The following is an 18,346-nucleotide window of genomic DNA, read 5'->3' on the forward strand; positions in this document are numbered from 1 at the left end:
AGCACTGTGACACATAAAGCTATAATAAAGGGCAAAAGGAAAACAAAATACACAAACAGATGGAAAGCAATGCCCCTTGACCCATATTTAAAGGTGATACTGGATTTCAGAATGAAATAATTCTTACTGACATCTTCCAAAACCACCATGCAGCTTGCCCTCTGACAGTCTGTCATAGTCTTCCCCAAACCCTGCATGTTACAATTGAGATGTCCAAAAGAATGTTAAACATTTGAGATTGCACAAGAACATATGTCCTGTAACAGAGCACACAACCACAAGGTAACCTGTAACCTGTTCCTATTCCAGCCACAGTGAAATCAATGGACAAGATGCATTGACCATGTGGGCTGAATCAGTTACATTTTACTTCTCCAGGCAACAATGGGGGATGACTGTCCATAGCTGGTTTATCTTTTGTCAGTTTCAGCCTTTAGGCTCTATAAACCCAAGAGAAATCGAAAGCATTCTCACCTTAAGCTGCGATGTGGAGTTGAGCAATTTGTCCTTTTTGCGTTGAGTTTTAGGTGAGAGCTGTTTTGCCAGACTGACGGCTTTTGCAGTTCCCTTCAGGGTCTTCTTGTCTCCATCCACCTTCTTCTCCATCTTCCTCAGTTCCTTCTCCATCTTTTTAGCATGTTTTGGGTCTGTATCATCTGTAACACAGACAATCTGTGGCTACTGATGGTTGATGGATTGTTTTCATTTCTCAGCATATCTTTTGTAGATTTCTCAAGACTTTTAACCTTACCAAAACACAACTTACCTTCCTGTTCTGCCTGCCCATTAGGAATGGCGCCGTAAGGAGTTGTAGATTGCTGTAGTTGTTGGGGTGGCTTGTTCTCTATGTCCAAGTCACCATCATCTCGTAGCTTCTCATGGTCCTGGAGTCAACAACAGGTCATTCAGTCAGGCAGGTGCTTGTAAGTGCACCACACCTCTAGTACTATGCATCAGACTTCCATTAATCTGTCATTCTTACCTCATCACAATACATACAAGATCTTCTTGCAAAACAATGTTTCAGCATTGTCAGAGAGATGCATTTTCATGAGAAACAAACTTTACAAGATCACACTGTAGGTTATGTACTACTTAATCAGACCTGATTTTATAATGTCATTTTATCAATTCGGGGTTTTTCTATTATCATGATATATATTAGCACCACGTCCGAGTTCAGGGCCAGGAGGATCAGATGTTCAAGTATCAGCATATCTGTGCCTACTCTATGTCTGGAGGGGATGCTAAAATCAAAGTATTTCAAACCAAATACTATTACTGTTCAGTGAATATTACACAAAAGAAATATAACTTATGTGTTATCACATTCTTCAGTAATGCTTGTAGATAACATAGTTTCAAAACAAAATATCTCAAAGATAAATGCATCGTTCATGCAAAATTAAATTTTCCAACTGTCCAAGAGTTCCTGCATCATGCTAAGCCGCAGAATCAAAGCTCTTGCTATTTAAGGGAATATGGTGGACAAGTAATGATAATAAGGTGAACAGTTACAGGGAATATAGTGAACAATTATTGATGACCAAGTAATCTGATGGAATATGGTAAACAGTTAATGGGCACATCATGACAGCAATTTTAATGGGAATATGGTGGACAATTAATGGGAATATAATGAACAATAAATCGGAATATGGTGGACAACTGATGGGAACATTGTGAACATCTTGAGGGAATATGGAGGACAAATAAAGGGGATATGTGGACAATTAAAGGGAATATGTTGATAATAAAATGGAACATGTGGACAATTACATGTTGACAAGGAAAGGGAATATGCTGGAAAAACTTGCAAAAACCCAAGCAGTGTTAAAATAATTCATGCTGTGCAAAATAAGTTGGGTGTAAATATATATAAAAGTACCATTGCTACATAGCTTTGTACCTCACCTGATTACCTGCCTCACTGGTATAAGTGCCCAGGAATTACAAATTAAACATCAAATAGAAAAAGTAGCAAAGGAAAAGTGAATCTGAGCCAAATACTTTGTGAAAAAGTATTGCTGGTATTATTAAGGAAAATTCTAGATGCTTTGCCAAAAGATCTATGGAGCTTGCAGTTCCCTTTAGCAGTTTAGCACTTTAGCAGTTCCCAGGACATTATTTGTATGATGTCACACAGTGCTGACATCACTGCACCATTCTGTGCCTCCTCACTATCAAACATACCCTTGGTAACCGATGTCATGATGCATGTGATTTGTCTTTGCCTCCTACAGTAAACTAGCACTTGGTTTGGAGTCCTCGGCTAACATCTCTAGTGCAAAACATTATGTTGATGTTTTTCATCAAATAAAATGGCTCATTTTGACTCATAATTAAACAATGACACAGCAACTCTTGCACTGTTTACATTCCCACAATATAACAAGTCAGATTCATCTGGTTGTACTGATCTAAACTTCCACTGGTCGGAGAAATGCAACTTTCATGTTGTCCCATATGGTTTATGATAATCACAGTTGTAATTAAAATAATTTAGAGGAGATACTGAACCGGAACGTAGTCGGTCATCAAACTGTTTATCATTTGTTTTTCTTGTAATGTGCATCTTAATGCAGGGGTGCAAAAATGTCATTAGAACAGCATGCCAGTTTGCCCTGATTAAGGATTGTCAATTTAAGTGACCAACACTGTTGTTTTCCTGTTTGTTTTTTGCCTTGAGAGTTTTTGTTGGTAAGTATTAGATTTTGCACTGTAGAAAAGAAATAAAGTTCCCTCTATGACCTTGTATAGTGTAATAAAGCACACTTTCACTCATATTATCTAGTCTCCACTGTTGCTGAGACTGCAAAATGTGAACAGAGCAAAATATTTCTGAAAAGGCTTAATAATCTTAGGTATATTATGCACATCTTCCACTATGTTAATCCTTGATAGAGTATCATTTTCCTTTAAAAACTGTCATAGATTACAGAATAATTTGTTCACTGGTCATGAGTGGGGCATGGGTTGATGCACCCTTGATGTTTGCTTATGTACATCAACCAATTGGCCCTGAGGGGCCAGTCAACAACATATTTATCTTACCGAACACCTCAATGTTAATTCTGAACTGTTTGAAGCATGGGTATTAGATCGTGCACTTCTGGAGGGTAGCCTTGTGGTTTTAAAGTGTTTCCTATTCAAGATGAAGGCCCTGTATGATTCCCAGCATGTATGAAGCCCATTTCCATGTTCTCGGCTGTGATATTGCGGGAATATTACTAAAAGTGGAAGAAAATCTTTCTCACTCAGTCCAGGTAAGAGATAAATAGTATACATAGTTTCTGTATGACATAAGCTATTCTGTATGTATTTTTCTAGTCACTTCCCCCCATATCCTGCTGCCGAGGCACAGTTACACTGTTGACAGAAGAGATGATATGAATGATGACTCCCGAATACACAGTCAAGTGTCTCAAATCAACCACTCCCATCCATCCATTACCAGAAAACAACACTGTGCAATCAAAAATGGTTTTGGACAATAGAAACCACTGAAATGGCTGAAATACGATTCCCTCAACCTATAACATGATGACACATTGTACCATCACAGATCAAGCAAAATACATGTCTGCATCTTCATGATATTGTTGTCACGTCAACTGCCACATATCAAACACACCAAGATGCATCCAGATCTACTTCAAAAAGAGAAACAGGGGTAAGCTTATGAGCAGCTTAAGTTGCAATGGTTCATAGTCAGTGAGGATAAGGCTTTGTTTATACCAGGAAGCTGCCTGAACAGTACACATGGTAGGCAATGTCGATAGGAAACTGAACTGGGGTTGACCTTTTATAAGGTACTTTCTCAAAGAAAGAAGGACTTCAGTAGGAGGAATTGTTGATTGGTGAACCATTGCAATTTACTGTATTAAACTGAAAAAGGAATAAAAAGCACTGGGCATTTGCAGAATGCAAGCAACCAAATGGTTTTACCTCACACCATGAATCTTTTCTTGGGGCCTGCACAAACACATAAGGTAAACTACGTGAAGCAACACAATACAATGGGCACATACTGACAGGCTACATGTGTACATAACACAACACAATCTGGTGTGAACATCTAACTGGCACATCCTGTACAAACTCTGTCACTGGAGATACACTTTAAGGGAAGTTTGGGCCTGATTGGTTTTACAATGATCATCAAAAGATATTCGTGTTTTACATCAACATAATAATTAACATAATACATCTGGCTAGTCTACTTTGACCATAGAATAAACACATATAAACACACAGATATAATGATAAGTCATTTGTTCTTTGACATTAGAACTGCTCCTGTTTTTATCTTTTTCAGGGTGGGAGATACAGGCTGTAAACCTGTTTGTGTTCTTAGATGACATATGGTGTACAATACATGTATAACAATGCTGAGGCTGACCCTATATGACTGATTCCAGACTTAAATCGCAGCAATGATATTCTACTAAAGCTGTTTCCATCAAAAAATACTTTGTCAAACTTACTTCCTTTAAGATAGTGTCTGAGGACTTTTAATGACTAAACTTGTAACTGAGGAGGACTAAAGCATTGATGTACGTACCATGGCCATGCCCTGTTGTACATGCCAGTGCTCTAGGACTTGTTGACAACTAAACAGGTGCAGGGGACTGTGAACTACTATACTGACAGAAAGTGACTTGGAGAATACTGAAATCAAGTTTGGATATTTACATTTCAGGGTTCAAGTGTGACGATACCAAAAGCAGAGATTTGGGTTAGGTTCATGCCATTCTGAATACTTGTGGTCCAGTAAACACTACCATCACTACATTCATTTTACTGACTGTGGCTATTCCATATTGTGGATTGTAACACTGTGTGCTGTGTTTGACTCTGGCTGTGACAATGAGTCAACAACAACCACACATACACACACTAACTCAGTCTCTGCCAGGCTGCACTCCAGACCTAAGTTCACAAGTTTTAGAAATCTCCTATAATCTACAAATTGATTGCATATAGCCTGGGAGAGATGAGTCAGGACTAGGGACGGACAATATGGCTCACGATACAAACACCAACATACTCGTATCATGGTTTCCACTGAGGCGAAATACTTGCTCCACCAATCAAGGCTCTCCATGTCTGGCTCATCATCGTCAATAGACTGCCGCTTTTTCTTCCTATTTTCAGCGGTCTTGATGTCTTTGGGACTTGGTGCATCTCCCTGTGAAGTATAGTTCCATTTACATATCTACCAGACACAGGTGAACAAATCAAACAGCCAACAGTCTTCCCAACAAGTGGCAGTCCATTACAATACCCAGTATCATGTGTGAAAACAAGTAGTGATGTGTCATCTAATTCTATAATGAACCGACTACAGAATGTGTACTCACTGTGTTGATGGTGATGAGCTGTTCCTTCTTTATAAGGGGCTGAGATTCGTTGATGGTGATGGCAACATCATTTGCCTTTACAGAAACCTGCCCCGTCCTGATGACCTTGGTGGCATCAATTCCCTTACCTGCCAGTACAGACAACACTCACAGTCAGTCTGTGATTGAAGCAGACCATTACACATTTGGCTCATTTAACATAGCTAGAGAAAGAGAAGAAACAACAAATGGTTTTTCAAATGAATGATGGTGAATGTCATGAAAGTCCTCATTTGTCATTCCAGATAGCAAATACTGTCTTTGAACATTTTCATGACTACAAATATATATACAGACACATAATGACCTTGTATACTCAAGAATGTTCTGTGACTATCACTTGAAATGATATATGATACCCAAGGATATTTTGTGACTATCACTTGAAAAGTGTTGCTGCACACATTGTCTGCTCGTCGCTACAAGAGGTTCTGAATGACTTTGCTTGTCATCATATACACGTTGTCCTCAGGGGAATACAACATCTACCATGTCCTACAGCTGCTTCTCCTATTTGTGTACTATGTTGCATCTTAGTCACAATCACCCTGGGCACTGGAATTGCTATATAAGTAAATCAAGCATAAACAAGTATGACACATTTCTACTTCGGTAGTCACACTGTCATCTTTGTTCCCGCCAGTGTGCTTACATTAACCTGTCATCCATAGACCAATTGCTGGTTAGTAATAAGCAAAGTGCTGGTAAGTTCACAGCTTGTTAAAATACTAGAAGTGCAAGCTAAAGCAGTTATTGAGGTGTGAACTGAACCATTCCAATAATAAGAGAAAATGAAGAGCAAATGTATTAATTGTACTACCAGTGTATTGAATTATTAGTAAATGAAATCCTGAAGCAAAAACATATCTTTCATGTTTGATGATATACATTCATACTCTGACAACAGAATATAAACCTATCAGTACAAAAACCATAACAAAATAAGACTTATATGCTGAAGGTGCCTCAACAGATGCAGAAATTTCTAAAATTAAAAACATTGAAAATTTGTCTTATAACTTTTATTTGGATGCACCAATTTTTTATATTTTAGTATGACTGCAATTGATCTTCAACATCGGATGCTCATTGATGGCGTTACCTGTGACAGTATTTTGACCTCTGATTCCTTCCATTTGCCCAATGTAATATTGTGACTTCATGTTACATTACCAACTGTAAACTGACGTATTCAGTCTGTTCACTGTCATATTATGACCATTCACAACAGAAAGCATAAGAAATGTGTCACAAGGTGTGAAATAGACTTGTTCTGGGCAGTATTTGCATGGTGTAATATTTAAGATTAGAACAGATCAATTTTTGTCAAAATCTTCCTTCATTTCTCATGTTTAGAACTGAAAGTCTGCATACCATTTCCTTAGTAATCTTTCAGGGCCATTAACATTCAACAGGGCAAGCAAATATAATTCTGGCAGAATTTCATTATGAATTCCCATTTGAAATCTGATTGCACCTAGAAATCTGTAAATAATAATGAGCTTTAGCAAACTATAATTTTGTCATTCAATAAAGTGATTACAAATAAATATAATAAATCATAATAATAATAACCATTCAAAACAGTATCTCCACACATAATGACCAGCCTACAAGAGAAAAGAAGAAAACAGTATTCACATGCTAGTAGAAACATGCCTGAAATGAAAGCAAAACATGCTGATAACCTGCTGACAGTAGCATATAGTGAGAAGACCACATGACACTAGAACATACTGGAACCTATGTATGAGGCAGTCATGGTAATATTGTTTAGTTTCAAGCTATCATGTCTTTTCCTGCTTTTAACTTGGATACCTTACTCCATACCTAAATTAATTGTGATGTGTCATGATGCACCACATCATTCAGTTAACGAGTTTACCTGAGCAAGTCACATATAGTATTATCGGAGGACAGTACATTGTCAGTACTGATACCTTCAATTTCATCTATGCCCCATCCATTAAGCAAAGATGATATCCTCTCAACAAGGTATGTCTCTATGACATGCAAGGTCTATAAAGTAGGAAAGAAATAAAGTGGAGGAGAAGTGTTCAGGCATTCCAGCTATATCGTATAAGAGTCCAACGCAATTCTACATGTACAGAGCTTAACTAAATCTTGACTACTGGAACAGACACAGTGAAGACAGATACAAACCAATATTCATGATCATTTAAGTCAACAGAACAAATGTTGTTTGTGACAATAGATAATGCTGTTTTCAAGCTTAAGCATCAAATATTTATTGTCAACTGTTACATTCTGTCTACTACACTAAGAGGCACTGACTGGATCATCCATAGTAGTTCTTACACCATGACATTATATGAGATAACTAAAAAACCATGAACACATCTCAAATAAATCAACACGCTAAAGTGATTCATAACTAATACAAGCTAAAACAGTTTTTCTTCATCAACCTTTGGACAAACTGAGTGGCAAGGATAACTTGGTTAGGTTACATGTAATTAGCATTGTAAAGGTAGGTCCTGTGTTGTAGATTGTGCCCTGGTTTCATGCACTACAGTATCCACACGTGACGTGTTAGCAGTAAGCAGGATATTGGCATGAGAACATCCCCTAGTCAGTAACACACTATCTGCCGTGTGCCAACCTTCCTCTACCATCTAGGTGAATCACTTTAGGAACATAATGTAATGAATGAAGCAGCTACAATGACGGACGGACGGACAGACGGACACTCCCTGGTCATACACAAAAGGGTCAAGCCATTCCACTTACTCGGGACATCCAGAGTGGTTTGATCTAGGAGCAAATGATACATCTATTACTGACAAATATACCAAGTCTTCATTCAACAATAAATATCACTCTCTGCTACCAGACATCAAGCAAGCATGATGACTGTAGCACTGCCTTAGTGACAGGCTATCTTGAGCAGCAAATGCAGACATGAAACATTCAATCTTATAACAAACAAATATATTCTGGATAATTCTGTATGTAATATGGAAACAAACTGTCAATGCCTGAAACACAAGGCAGAAATAACATTCCCCCTGATGAGGGTGCCCTACAGAGATGGAGAATCACCGGTCCCAGCAGTCATGTCCAAGCAGACAGCTGGAGGGTACAAAGGGAAAACTGCAAGTCAAAGTTGGACAAGACACACAAGTAAGATGAAGTATAAACTGTATCAGTCCAACTGCTGTGGTATTGAGTGATATCTGAAAGAGGAAAGACCAAGTTAGTTTTTAGACAAACATAACAAAAGATTGAGAAGATTCCAGGCACATACAGTCAAAGACATATTGTGGAAAGGTGAAAATGCTGAAATGCTGGAGATGTTTGTTGAGGGAAACTCTTGGTCCAGTACATTCCCATTTGTACAAAAAGCTAACATGGTGATGAGCTGACATGGCAATGTGTCATCTGCTGACTTACTTGAGTCCTCTGTCTCAACACAAGATGTTTCATCTAGATGGGGAAAATGCATAACATATCAAAATGTGTGTTGTACTTCAGCTATGAAATTACAAGATATGTCATGTGTCATTATAAATACTTCACTGGACTGGTATCAGTCAAGTTTCACAGATTATGTTTTGGATCTGTCATCAACATTTATACTTACTTTGATATCATTAGTATAATCAGTATGTACTGCTTAAATAAACAGAAACCCCAAACCATTAAATACCATGAAATCAGAATGAGAAAACCCAAAGAAAGAACTCAATACAATCTCGTAAAGTGTCCCATGCAAAGAGCCCATCTATTTCAAGCATTAGTAGGCAGTAATATATAGATAGTTAATCCACTACAGTACGAATACATATTGCTAGAATTATATTTCAATGCATGATAAAACTTTGAACTTACTTGGAGTTTCTGTCTTAGTTTGATCTAAAAACCAGAATTATTCTGTTAATGTATTATAACTTCAAATAGAAAAGAACATTGATATTATACTGTGAGTAACAGAAACTGATGATTATAACTACAAGGCCATAAAAAGTTGGGCAAGTTAACATTATTATTTAGAAAATTAATGAATAAATTTAAGTCCAAATCAACAAAGTTGCACCATTTTGAATGTTAGATTATACTACAGAAATAGAGAGGTGTTTTCCATTACAGAATGTGAGGTCTATTATTTCCTAAATGTTAACATTATTCCCCATAGATACACTTCATTCCTATCCAACTTACTGAGGGGCACATCAAGCATTTTGACGTCAAGCAAGATGGTGGGCTGGCCTGGAGTTGCAGTGGGTGGGGCTTCGTGTAGTGCAGGAGGAGGGGCTTGTCGAGAGTAGTAGCATCATTTTGAATTGCCATTAACAAAACCTCTAACAAACTGTTAAGAATGCTAAAAGATCCATACATGTTGTTATATATTTAAAAAGAAGTATTTTCTTAAGCATTAATCATTTTGAAAATTTAATGTGCAGATTTCAACAATTCTGATTGAAACAAGTCTTTAAATAAATCACTGGCCATAATTTCTGCAGTCAGAATGAAATTCTGCAGTCAATGTCTGAAACTGAATTATCCTTTTGAGATAAAAAAAATATCATTGAATTGATATAGAAAAAATAAAGAAACAGCTCTAATATCTCTGCCCATAATAATATAATGTTAACTTCCAAGGATACCATGCAGATGAAACAGTTTCTACATTTTTCCATGAAATCACCATTTACTAGATGAGAAAAGAATTCCACTTACTGCTTTGCAGCTGAACAAGGTCTTGGGCAGATTGTCCTATAGATGTACATGTAGATCACATAATCGGGAAAAATACATAATCATGTGTTTTCATATTTACCAAACTATCTTATTGTAATGATCTTTAGCACGTACATGCTGTCAGTTCAGTGGTGAATATGGCTAATAGTTCTGGCTACCTGTCTGAATGTCTTCATGTCATACTGTTTGTATGCTTTTAACATCAGCTTGCTGAAACCTACTTGAACTTGCAGTTTTATCACTTACAAAACAAATAAGGAAAAGTCAACAAAATCTCACATAAACCCCATATGACAATGGTTGCCTTCATAGCACAAAATGCAAAATCTTACTAAAGCCAGGTCAGCATTTAACCTGAATATTTGTTATGAAACATGTATGGTGTGTGGTGCATACTATGCTGTAAACTACAGACATATATACAGATAATCAAGTCACTGAGATGAACAATGGCATTCCCAACTGACATGGAACTTCCACCAGTGTTCTGGAACATTCTCTAACACACTGCACAAACACAACATTCAAAATGCAGCCTCACTGACTGGCATTGCTAAGTAACATGCCCGAACCCAGGGTGTATACCACTCTTGCATTCATACAAATGGAGAACCTTTATATGGATTACTTCACTCAAGGGTTCCATCCTGTGAACCTGTAAAGTAGCTTATATAAGCAACCATAACACATTACATCCTATTTCTATGTGCTTGTAGACACATGGATACAGTATGATGTGCGACACACAACGTGTGAGAGCTTGATGGTGAGACTCTGGACGTGCACTCGGTGACATAGTGAAACACATATCTATGGTACAGAACACAACAATAGCTGTGGCAGCAGTTTCTTTATGACTATTTGAAGCTTGGAATGCTGTGCCTATGATGCCTACAATGTTTACCTTGTGTCCTTGTGAGGGTGTTGTGTCAGTATGATACTCATTAGAGAGACTGAGAGTCAGACTCACCTGGGAAGAGCTTCTGGAGAACATTCTTGGCCTTCTTGGTGGTGGGCACAAACATAAACTTGTGGATATTGCTGATGACATGTGTGCCCACAAGCACAAAGCGGCCAAAACTTCGACAGTCAACACACCGGATCGAAATAGGGGGACAGTACATCTCGTTCTCTGGCAGTTCCTGAAAACAACCTTTCTGTTTGTAAATCTCATAATAATCAATACATGACATCCAGAGGTAAGTAGTCCTTTTGAAAAGTTTTATTGAGATTATATGACAAAAGCACCCCCCCACCCCAAACGAGGCAATGCAAATGTGTTATAATGAATAGTTGCTCACCACATCAAAGTATTTCACTGGAATGTTGAAGTTAGGGTTTTTCTTGGTATTGAGGATGATAGACGACTGGAGGACATGGCCTGCACATTCTACATCAATCCGGGGATGATCCACAGTCTGCAGCTGCACACGCTTCAGGTCCCTCACCCCCCAGAACAGCACCTGTACATTAAAGACACATCTTGACAAAGAACTGACACAGCTCTTCCATGTGCCTCATCATTTCTATGAGGACAACAGCCAACTGTTGGACAGTTCTAAATTTTCACAACAAAGTCATCTAGTGTGTAAGTCCAACCTGGAAGCATATCTCTGCAGCACAAGATCCCAGATGTCTGCAAACAAACTGAAACTCAACAGAAGCAACAGTCATCTTCACAATCTCAAGACAATGAAAACGTGTCACTACAGATATACCCATTGAGCAGTCTTCTATTCCTTTTTCTCCCCCTTTGAAAATCCTTGGTGTTTTTTTTGGATTCAAACCTCAGCATGAATAAGCAAATAAACCATCTAGTACAGACCTGCCATTGAAGAACATCTGCAGCATATACAAAGTCCTGATTAAAAGAAACCACTGCAATTCTTGTACGGGTACTGATTTCATCCCACTTGGTTTACTGCAACTATTTTGGGGCATCTCTTTGTCCCAACTTAATCATTACAGTCCTCACTGTCACATCTCTCCCATTGTGAACTCTCCACTCTGGTTCCATTTTCTTGAACAGATTGACTGGATCCTCTGCCTGATCTATCAGTCTTTCTATACCTGAGGACCTTCCTACCTTCAAGACCTACTGGCACATTACTCTCAAGAAAGAACACCATGCTCATCACAACAACTGTTATTCGCTGTCCGAAGCTATAATCTTAAATGATTTGGTTCAAGAACCTTTTTATATGCTCCAGCTTTGCTTCCATGAGCACATTCAAAACATGATTCAAGACTTATCTATTTCTCCACTACAAGTGACTTTTAATCATCTGTACCGTACTATTATCATTTGTTATTCTTTTTATTACAGCTGCACATGCTTCAGGTCCCTGATTCCCTACAGCATCACTTGTACAGGTACAGACACATCTTGACATAGAACAGCTGCACATGCTTCAGGTCCCTGATTCCCTACAGCATCACTTGTACAGGTACAGACACATCTTGACATAGAACAGCTGCACATGCTTCAGGTCCCTGATTCCCTACAGCATCACTTGTACAGGTACAGACACATCTTGACATAGAACAGCTGCACATGCTTCAGGTCCCTGATTCCCTACAGCATCACTTGTACAGGTACAGACACATCTTGACATAGAACAGCTGCACATGCTTCAGGTCCCTGATTCCCTACAGCATCACTTGTACAGGTACAGACACATCTTGACATAGAACAGCTGCACATGCTTCAGGTCCCTGACTCCCTAGAGCATCATTTGTACAGGTACAGACACAAAAAAAAAACAGCTGCACAAGCTTTCTGGTTAAGTCAAATGTAACAAAAACCTAATACAACCAGCATACAGTAATTACACAAACAAGCACACCAGGACTGACCTCTACTCTGTGCTTGCTCAGGATTGGTCGAATGCCTTTCGGAACCGGCATTATTGGTCCTCTGTCTTTGTCCTGATTGGGTAGTTCCATTGGGGGAAGGTCTTGGCCAGTCCTGTCACCAAATGGTGCCAACTGAAAGTAAGAACAATTACCTGAACACATCCAACCAGCCTGTGAATTTGTCACGCACTCTTCTACATAAATACTTATTTTTTATCAACAATTTTACTTTATTGATGACAATCATTTCTTCTGAACTTGACTGACAAAACTGATCTTGGTTTTCATAATATACCAGTATATATGTAATATAATGTTACTGTTGTTAGAAACTTGACATATCATGGTCTTTTTATCTAACACTCTTCATACATAAAACTAGCTGACATCTGCATTACACTGTCTAAAACAGTCAGATTGGAAAAATAAAAACTGTGATATTACTACAAGTATGATGTGCTGAGTACTGTGTTTACAAGCAAATTGTTTTCTATGTAAAATCAGTCTTGCTAAAATGTTCACACTGACTACTTCAGTTATGAGCAGTAATCTTATAAGAAAAGCTTGAATGTGATTAAAATACTGATAACACAATAGTCTGACAACAAAACTAATGTGTTGTGTTAACTACAACAATTCATTGCCTGTGCATCGTGGAACCCAGGAAAAGGTTTACAGTTGATGACATGATAGAAAAGCCTTCTGGGCATCACAGACATTCATATACTTACCCACTGTTTGGTAATAATTGGTATATATATGTATACTATGTGCCAGAGAAAAAACCCTGTTGGAAATTATAAATATGTGACATTATTAACTTCATATATCTAATTTCGTGCCATTAAAAAAGATGAAATATTCTTAGCTCTTGTCTTACAACTCATGCAAACATTTGAGAAAATAATTACTTATAATTAGAATGAAGTTTGAAACAAATAATATTTGTAACTAGCAACCAACACAAACTTATGTACATAATTTTTAAGATTGTAAACTATAACATGTGACTATTTGTGTGATTTCTGCACCTATTAACACACTTTTGTACAGAAATTATGGTATCTATGGCATAAAGTGTTTTCATAATGTATTTTCACACATGAGCTATCAGTGGCTGAAAGAGAGCATGGATGTAAAACACGCCTGAGAAGGAATGGTTTGGTTCTGGGTGTCATACCAGGATGCAGATACAAACAAACAGAAGATGAAAAGCCTGCTGAAATGAAACTGTGGGAGATTGCACATAAACAAGCCTATTTCAAACACAGATAACATTGCAGACCTGTTCCTGAGAGACATTTCCTTAGTATTCTCCATATACATGGTCAGTAAAAACAACTGGCAGAATTTAACCCAGCTATGGAAAACCAACAGTATGGTGTCTCCTGTTCATCAGATATACATTTAAACATCATGGGATGGCATTTCAATATATCAATTACATCAAAATGCACTTTCATAGAATGCTTTTGACATAAATGCAAGGAAAAATAATATCTCAGGACAATAATTCAGTTGTGGTCCTCAATTGAATTGTTGCATGGTTCTGAATGAAATAATTAAATAGCATGCATCTAATGCTCAAATGATATGCTACATTGTTGAGATTTGCCTGCCTATTTTTAAGTGTATGGCTTGCAATGTTATCTAGTTTGAATGCTGGACAGTGATCTGCATGTGTGAGTATACCCTTACTGTCTTCCTGGCATATAGCGGGGTACGATAGGCACTCCGTAGGTCACGCTCATCAAATGGGTACTAAACAGAGGGAGGGATACACACACGGGTTAGACATGGACACAACAGCATACATCCTACCTGTACACTCTGTAGGTAGGCCTTCCACACAGCTTATTTACATGCCTACTCTATTTATCACCTAAACAAACTAACAGGTCAGTGGTTGTTAATTGTGTAAGACAACACAAAAACGTTGCAGTTGGCGAAATTTTAGCAAATGAAAATGTTGAACATAAATTGTAAGCTATGGAACTCTTCTGGTATATTGTCCTTGAACTACATGTCAGCTGTGTGGAAATGTTTCAGGAATTGATAATGGTGAAGTATTTTCACTGTGTAATACATCAATAAACAATATGCCAAAAACCATTATATTTTATTGTCAATATGATGCTGACAATGCATATACTTATATTGGAAGAAGGAATCACTGAATGAGATATTCTTAAGCAAAAATGTGGGTTTGTCTCTAAAATTTTGTTTGTTTGTACTTGAAACTTGTATCTCCTTACAGAGTGTTATAGATATACGCAATCAGAGAGCCTTGGTTTCACCAGTGTAAATACTAAACATATTGCCATATAAGTAAAATATGGTACAAAAAAGTATTCAAAATGTAATTACTTGTTTTCACAGATGAATGTGGCCTCAAACATGCTCATAATATAGTCACAGCTGTTCAAACGACTGCTTTTAGCAGTAATCTCTAATGGAAGTGCAAAGAGTTTTGTCACTTTTATGTAACTATGTAACATATTTTCATAAACTACCCAAATCACGAGGGTTTTCTTGATTTTATGAGAAACAATAAATGTTTCTCATACATCTATTCCCACATAACTGAAACAGAAAAATGTCTTGAACATATTCTGTCTGAATGACTGTTAGTCTGGACACAGTATTCGTGGACAAGCAGACACCAGCATTGTGGTTCATGAAGCAGGTGAACTGACAGGAACTATCACTACCACATTACTGATAGTCTGCTGGTGAATAAAGTGACAAAATAAACTCATTTAACCACACAATTCTAACCAAATTTTGTACACCAATGGTCTATACCATTTCTGTGGGCGAAGGAAAGCAGCATGCTTTCTATGTAAATGAAATGGAACACAAACTGGGCTGGCCGTGGTAGGAACCTGACTAGCATGAACTGTTCCTGTGGCAAAATGACATCAAGTGGGAGGTTAGGCTATATACATACACTCCAATTGCCTTTGGCCTTGTGTTCTAGCTAAAGGAAAGATTACAAGAATAACATCCTTTATTTCAAAATGTTTCATGGTTGATATAATGACTTTCATGGGTCACGTGACTTGGAGCAGTACACAGCATACAGATGAGATGCTGAACACTCACATGTTAGTTTAATATCTACTGATCTAATTTTGTTAAGACCATTTGAGAAAGAGCAACTTGTACCGCATAGGTACTGTAGCTCACTGAATATACACTAAGACTGTTGCATGCCAGAATAATGATCATATTACTTTACTGAGAAAATCCCTGAACTTTGTAGCAAATATGTTGAGACCTGTGAAGTAATGGTAGTTATGACAAGGTGTCCATCCATTGATTAATATCGTCTATTTTTCTGGCATCAAGAGAAAGAATTTGTCAACGGATCATATCTATACACACTGTATTGACACAGTAGTCTCCAACAATGTCACATGGTCACATTCACAGCAGAGACATTCTGTCACACATCAACCATTACCAGGGCCTTTGTTCAAGCTCAATTTGATGAAACAATCACAGAAAACAGTTCTACTATGTATCCTTAAGTAGGATACTGATGCTAACTTTGATATATAACAACAGACACAGTCAGACCTTTGTACCAATGAAGACCTGACAACACAGTGTGATTGGACAAATCTCACAATTCAGCAAATATGTTCTTCTATTCTATACCACTGTACTATGTCTTTCTGTGTAAGCAGACAGAATGCAATGACTAAGTGTCAAGCTGTAGACTATCTGTAACTACCACATATAACATGAGGTATTATGGTATTTATACAACATGCAGGTCAGGAAGGTATCACATGTTTCATGTCCTACACACATCGTCCTACCTGATGCAGCTTCACACTTGTGTAGAACTTGAAACATGTGACAGTTGTGAACTACATAATGGGTAAAATATTACAACTTCAAAAAGTTGTTTTAAGATGTGTTTGGTATTTATTATTATTGAAGGAAAATTTATCATTAAATAATGAAGGCTTTCCTAAATTTTCTATTATTTCCAACAAACATTATTTTACCCAGTACATGAACACAGGGTATGCAGTCAGAGAGTACTGTTCTAAAGGGAGACTACCCACCAAAAGCAGCTGTCTAGTCTACTGCATGTGGAGGTATCAGGGATGCCACTCTAGACAAGGCAGGCAACTACACAATTCCAGTCTTCCACTAACACCTATCTTATGCAAATAACAGCTTAATACAAAGTATTGCTACATTAATCTTCACAAACTAATATATTATTTGATAGAGACATTAATAACATACTGAACATGATTACTGACCAATAAACTATCAAAAATATAACCATTATGTTTCTTTTAACTTGAACATTGAGAAATGTGTAAGTACTGGATAACAAAATGCTCTTAAGTGATCGGTTAATCTATTCAGCTTACATGAGATAACTTTATGAGAGAAAAGTCTGTTATGGCGTTATATGTTAATATGGTTGTACAAGAAACAGGTCGTCATGACGACCACCACCACAACTACAACTGCAAGTGAACTACCAGCACCATGCTTGACACATATTGTTATTATTACCTGTAGGAGTTCAAACGCTGACAGCAGTTCACCAGCCTCATCTGGACCACGCCTCACATCCCACCACTCAAGACGAGGGGGGAACTTGGGCCCATCATACTTCTCATTGCTCAGCTTCACTACAGGTTTACAAAGGGCTCTGCCAATGAACTCAGATTTCCCCTGAAAATGCAGAATGTAAATCTTAGAAAATACATAAAAGATAGATGAATTTATGAAAAGAATTATACCTATGTGTTCATAATTCCTGAAAACAATAATATTTGTAAACTGTTGCATTAAAAACAAACTGGTATTTCTGAAATAGCCACATTTGCAGACACATGTTTGAAAAAGCCATTCAAGCTATGAAGAAAAAGGCAGGAAAGTCCTTTACCCTACTGTAGCTGTAGATGAACGAGTCACTTAAGTTTTATACCACTTTTAGCAATATTCCCTGTAAATGAAGTAACGTTTTGTAACATTAGACTTCAGATTTTATTATTACCCACTTTCCGTGTGACGTTTGATAACCATCTTTCTTAAAGTGACCTGGCTAGAAAAGTCTCATACTTACCACTTATTGCATGCTGGTTATACAGATATAATGCTTTGCTAACATTGGAGTACATATGATGTATTTCTCGTCTCCGGTTACTGACAACACAGAGTACCACAGGAAAAGCATGTCATGAACAACAGCCTACACAGAGGGCTGAGGCTAGCCGACATAGTCTTACAAGGACATACACACAATGCTCAGATATTCCCAGTTGTCCACATGCAAAAGAGTTGTGTGAGGCAGCGGCAGCAAGACAATACATGGCTCTGTGAACATCTTT

At 37.6% G+C, this 18,346-nt stretch overlaps 1 protein-coding gene across 5 annotated transcripts in view; it reads right to left on the reverse strand.

Annotated features, from left to right (window-relative positions):
- Positions 1 to 18,346, reverse strand: part of LOC137290618 (otoferlin-like) — a 177,030-nt gene that overhangs the window by 68,693 nt on the left and 89,991 nt on the right. For 3 of the 5 annotated variants that reach the window (XM_067821682.1, XM_067821680.1, XM_067821679.1), the window contains 12 exons: positions 17,526 to 17,687; positions 12,981 to 13,112; positions 11,426 to 11,587; positions 11,095 to 11,266; positions 10,104 to 10,139; positions 9,585 to 9,677; positions 9,255 to 9,278; positions 5,364 to 5,491; positions 5,051 to 5,191; positions 3,949 to 3,975; positions 767 to 884; positions 475 to 656 (listed from right to left, as the gene is read on the reverse strand). In XM_067821682.1, the coding sequence (XP_067677783.1) occupies positions 475 to 656; positions 767 to 884; positions 3,949 to 3,975; positions 5,051 to 5,191; positions 5,364 to 5,491; positions 9,255 to 9,278; positions 9,585 to 9,677; positions 10,104 to 10,139; positions 11,095 to 11,266; positions 11,426 to 11,587; positions 12,981 to 13,112; positions 17,526 to 17,687 (1,377 nt within the window). Of the gene's footprint in view, positions 1 to 474; positions 657 to 766; positions 885 to 3,948; positions 3,976 to 5,050; positions 5,192 to 5,363; positions 5,492 to 8,153; positions 8,178 to 9,254; positions 9,279 to 9,584; positions 9,678 to 10,103; positions 10,140 to 11,094; positions 11,267 to 11,425; positions 11,588 to 12,980; positions 13,113 to 14,678; positions 14,742 to 17,525; positions 17,688 to 18,346 lie in introns of all 5 variants that reach the window. The other 2 variants (XM_067821678.1, XM_067821681.1) reach the window with 2 other exon arrangements.

This window comes from Haliotis asinina, chromosome 7 (genome assembly GCF_037392515.1).
Source record: "Haliotis asinina isolate JCU_RB_2024 chromosome 7, JCU_Hal_asi_v2, whole genome shotgun sequence".
Lineage (NCBI taxonomy): Eukaryota > Metazoa > Mollusca > Gastropoda > Lepetellida > Haliotidae > Haliotis > Haliotis asinina.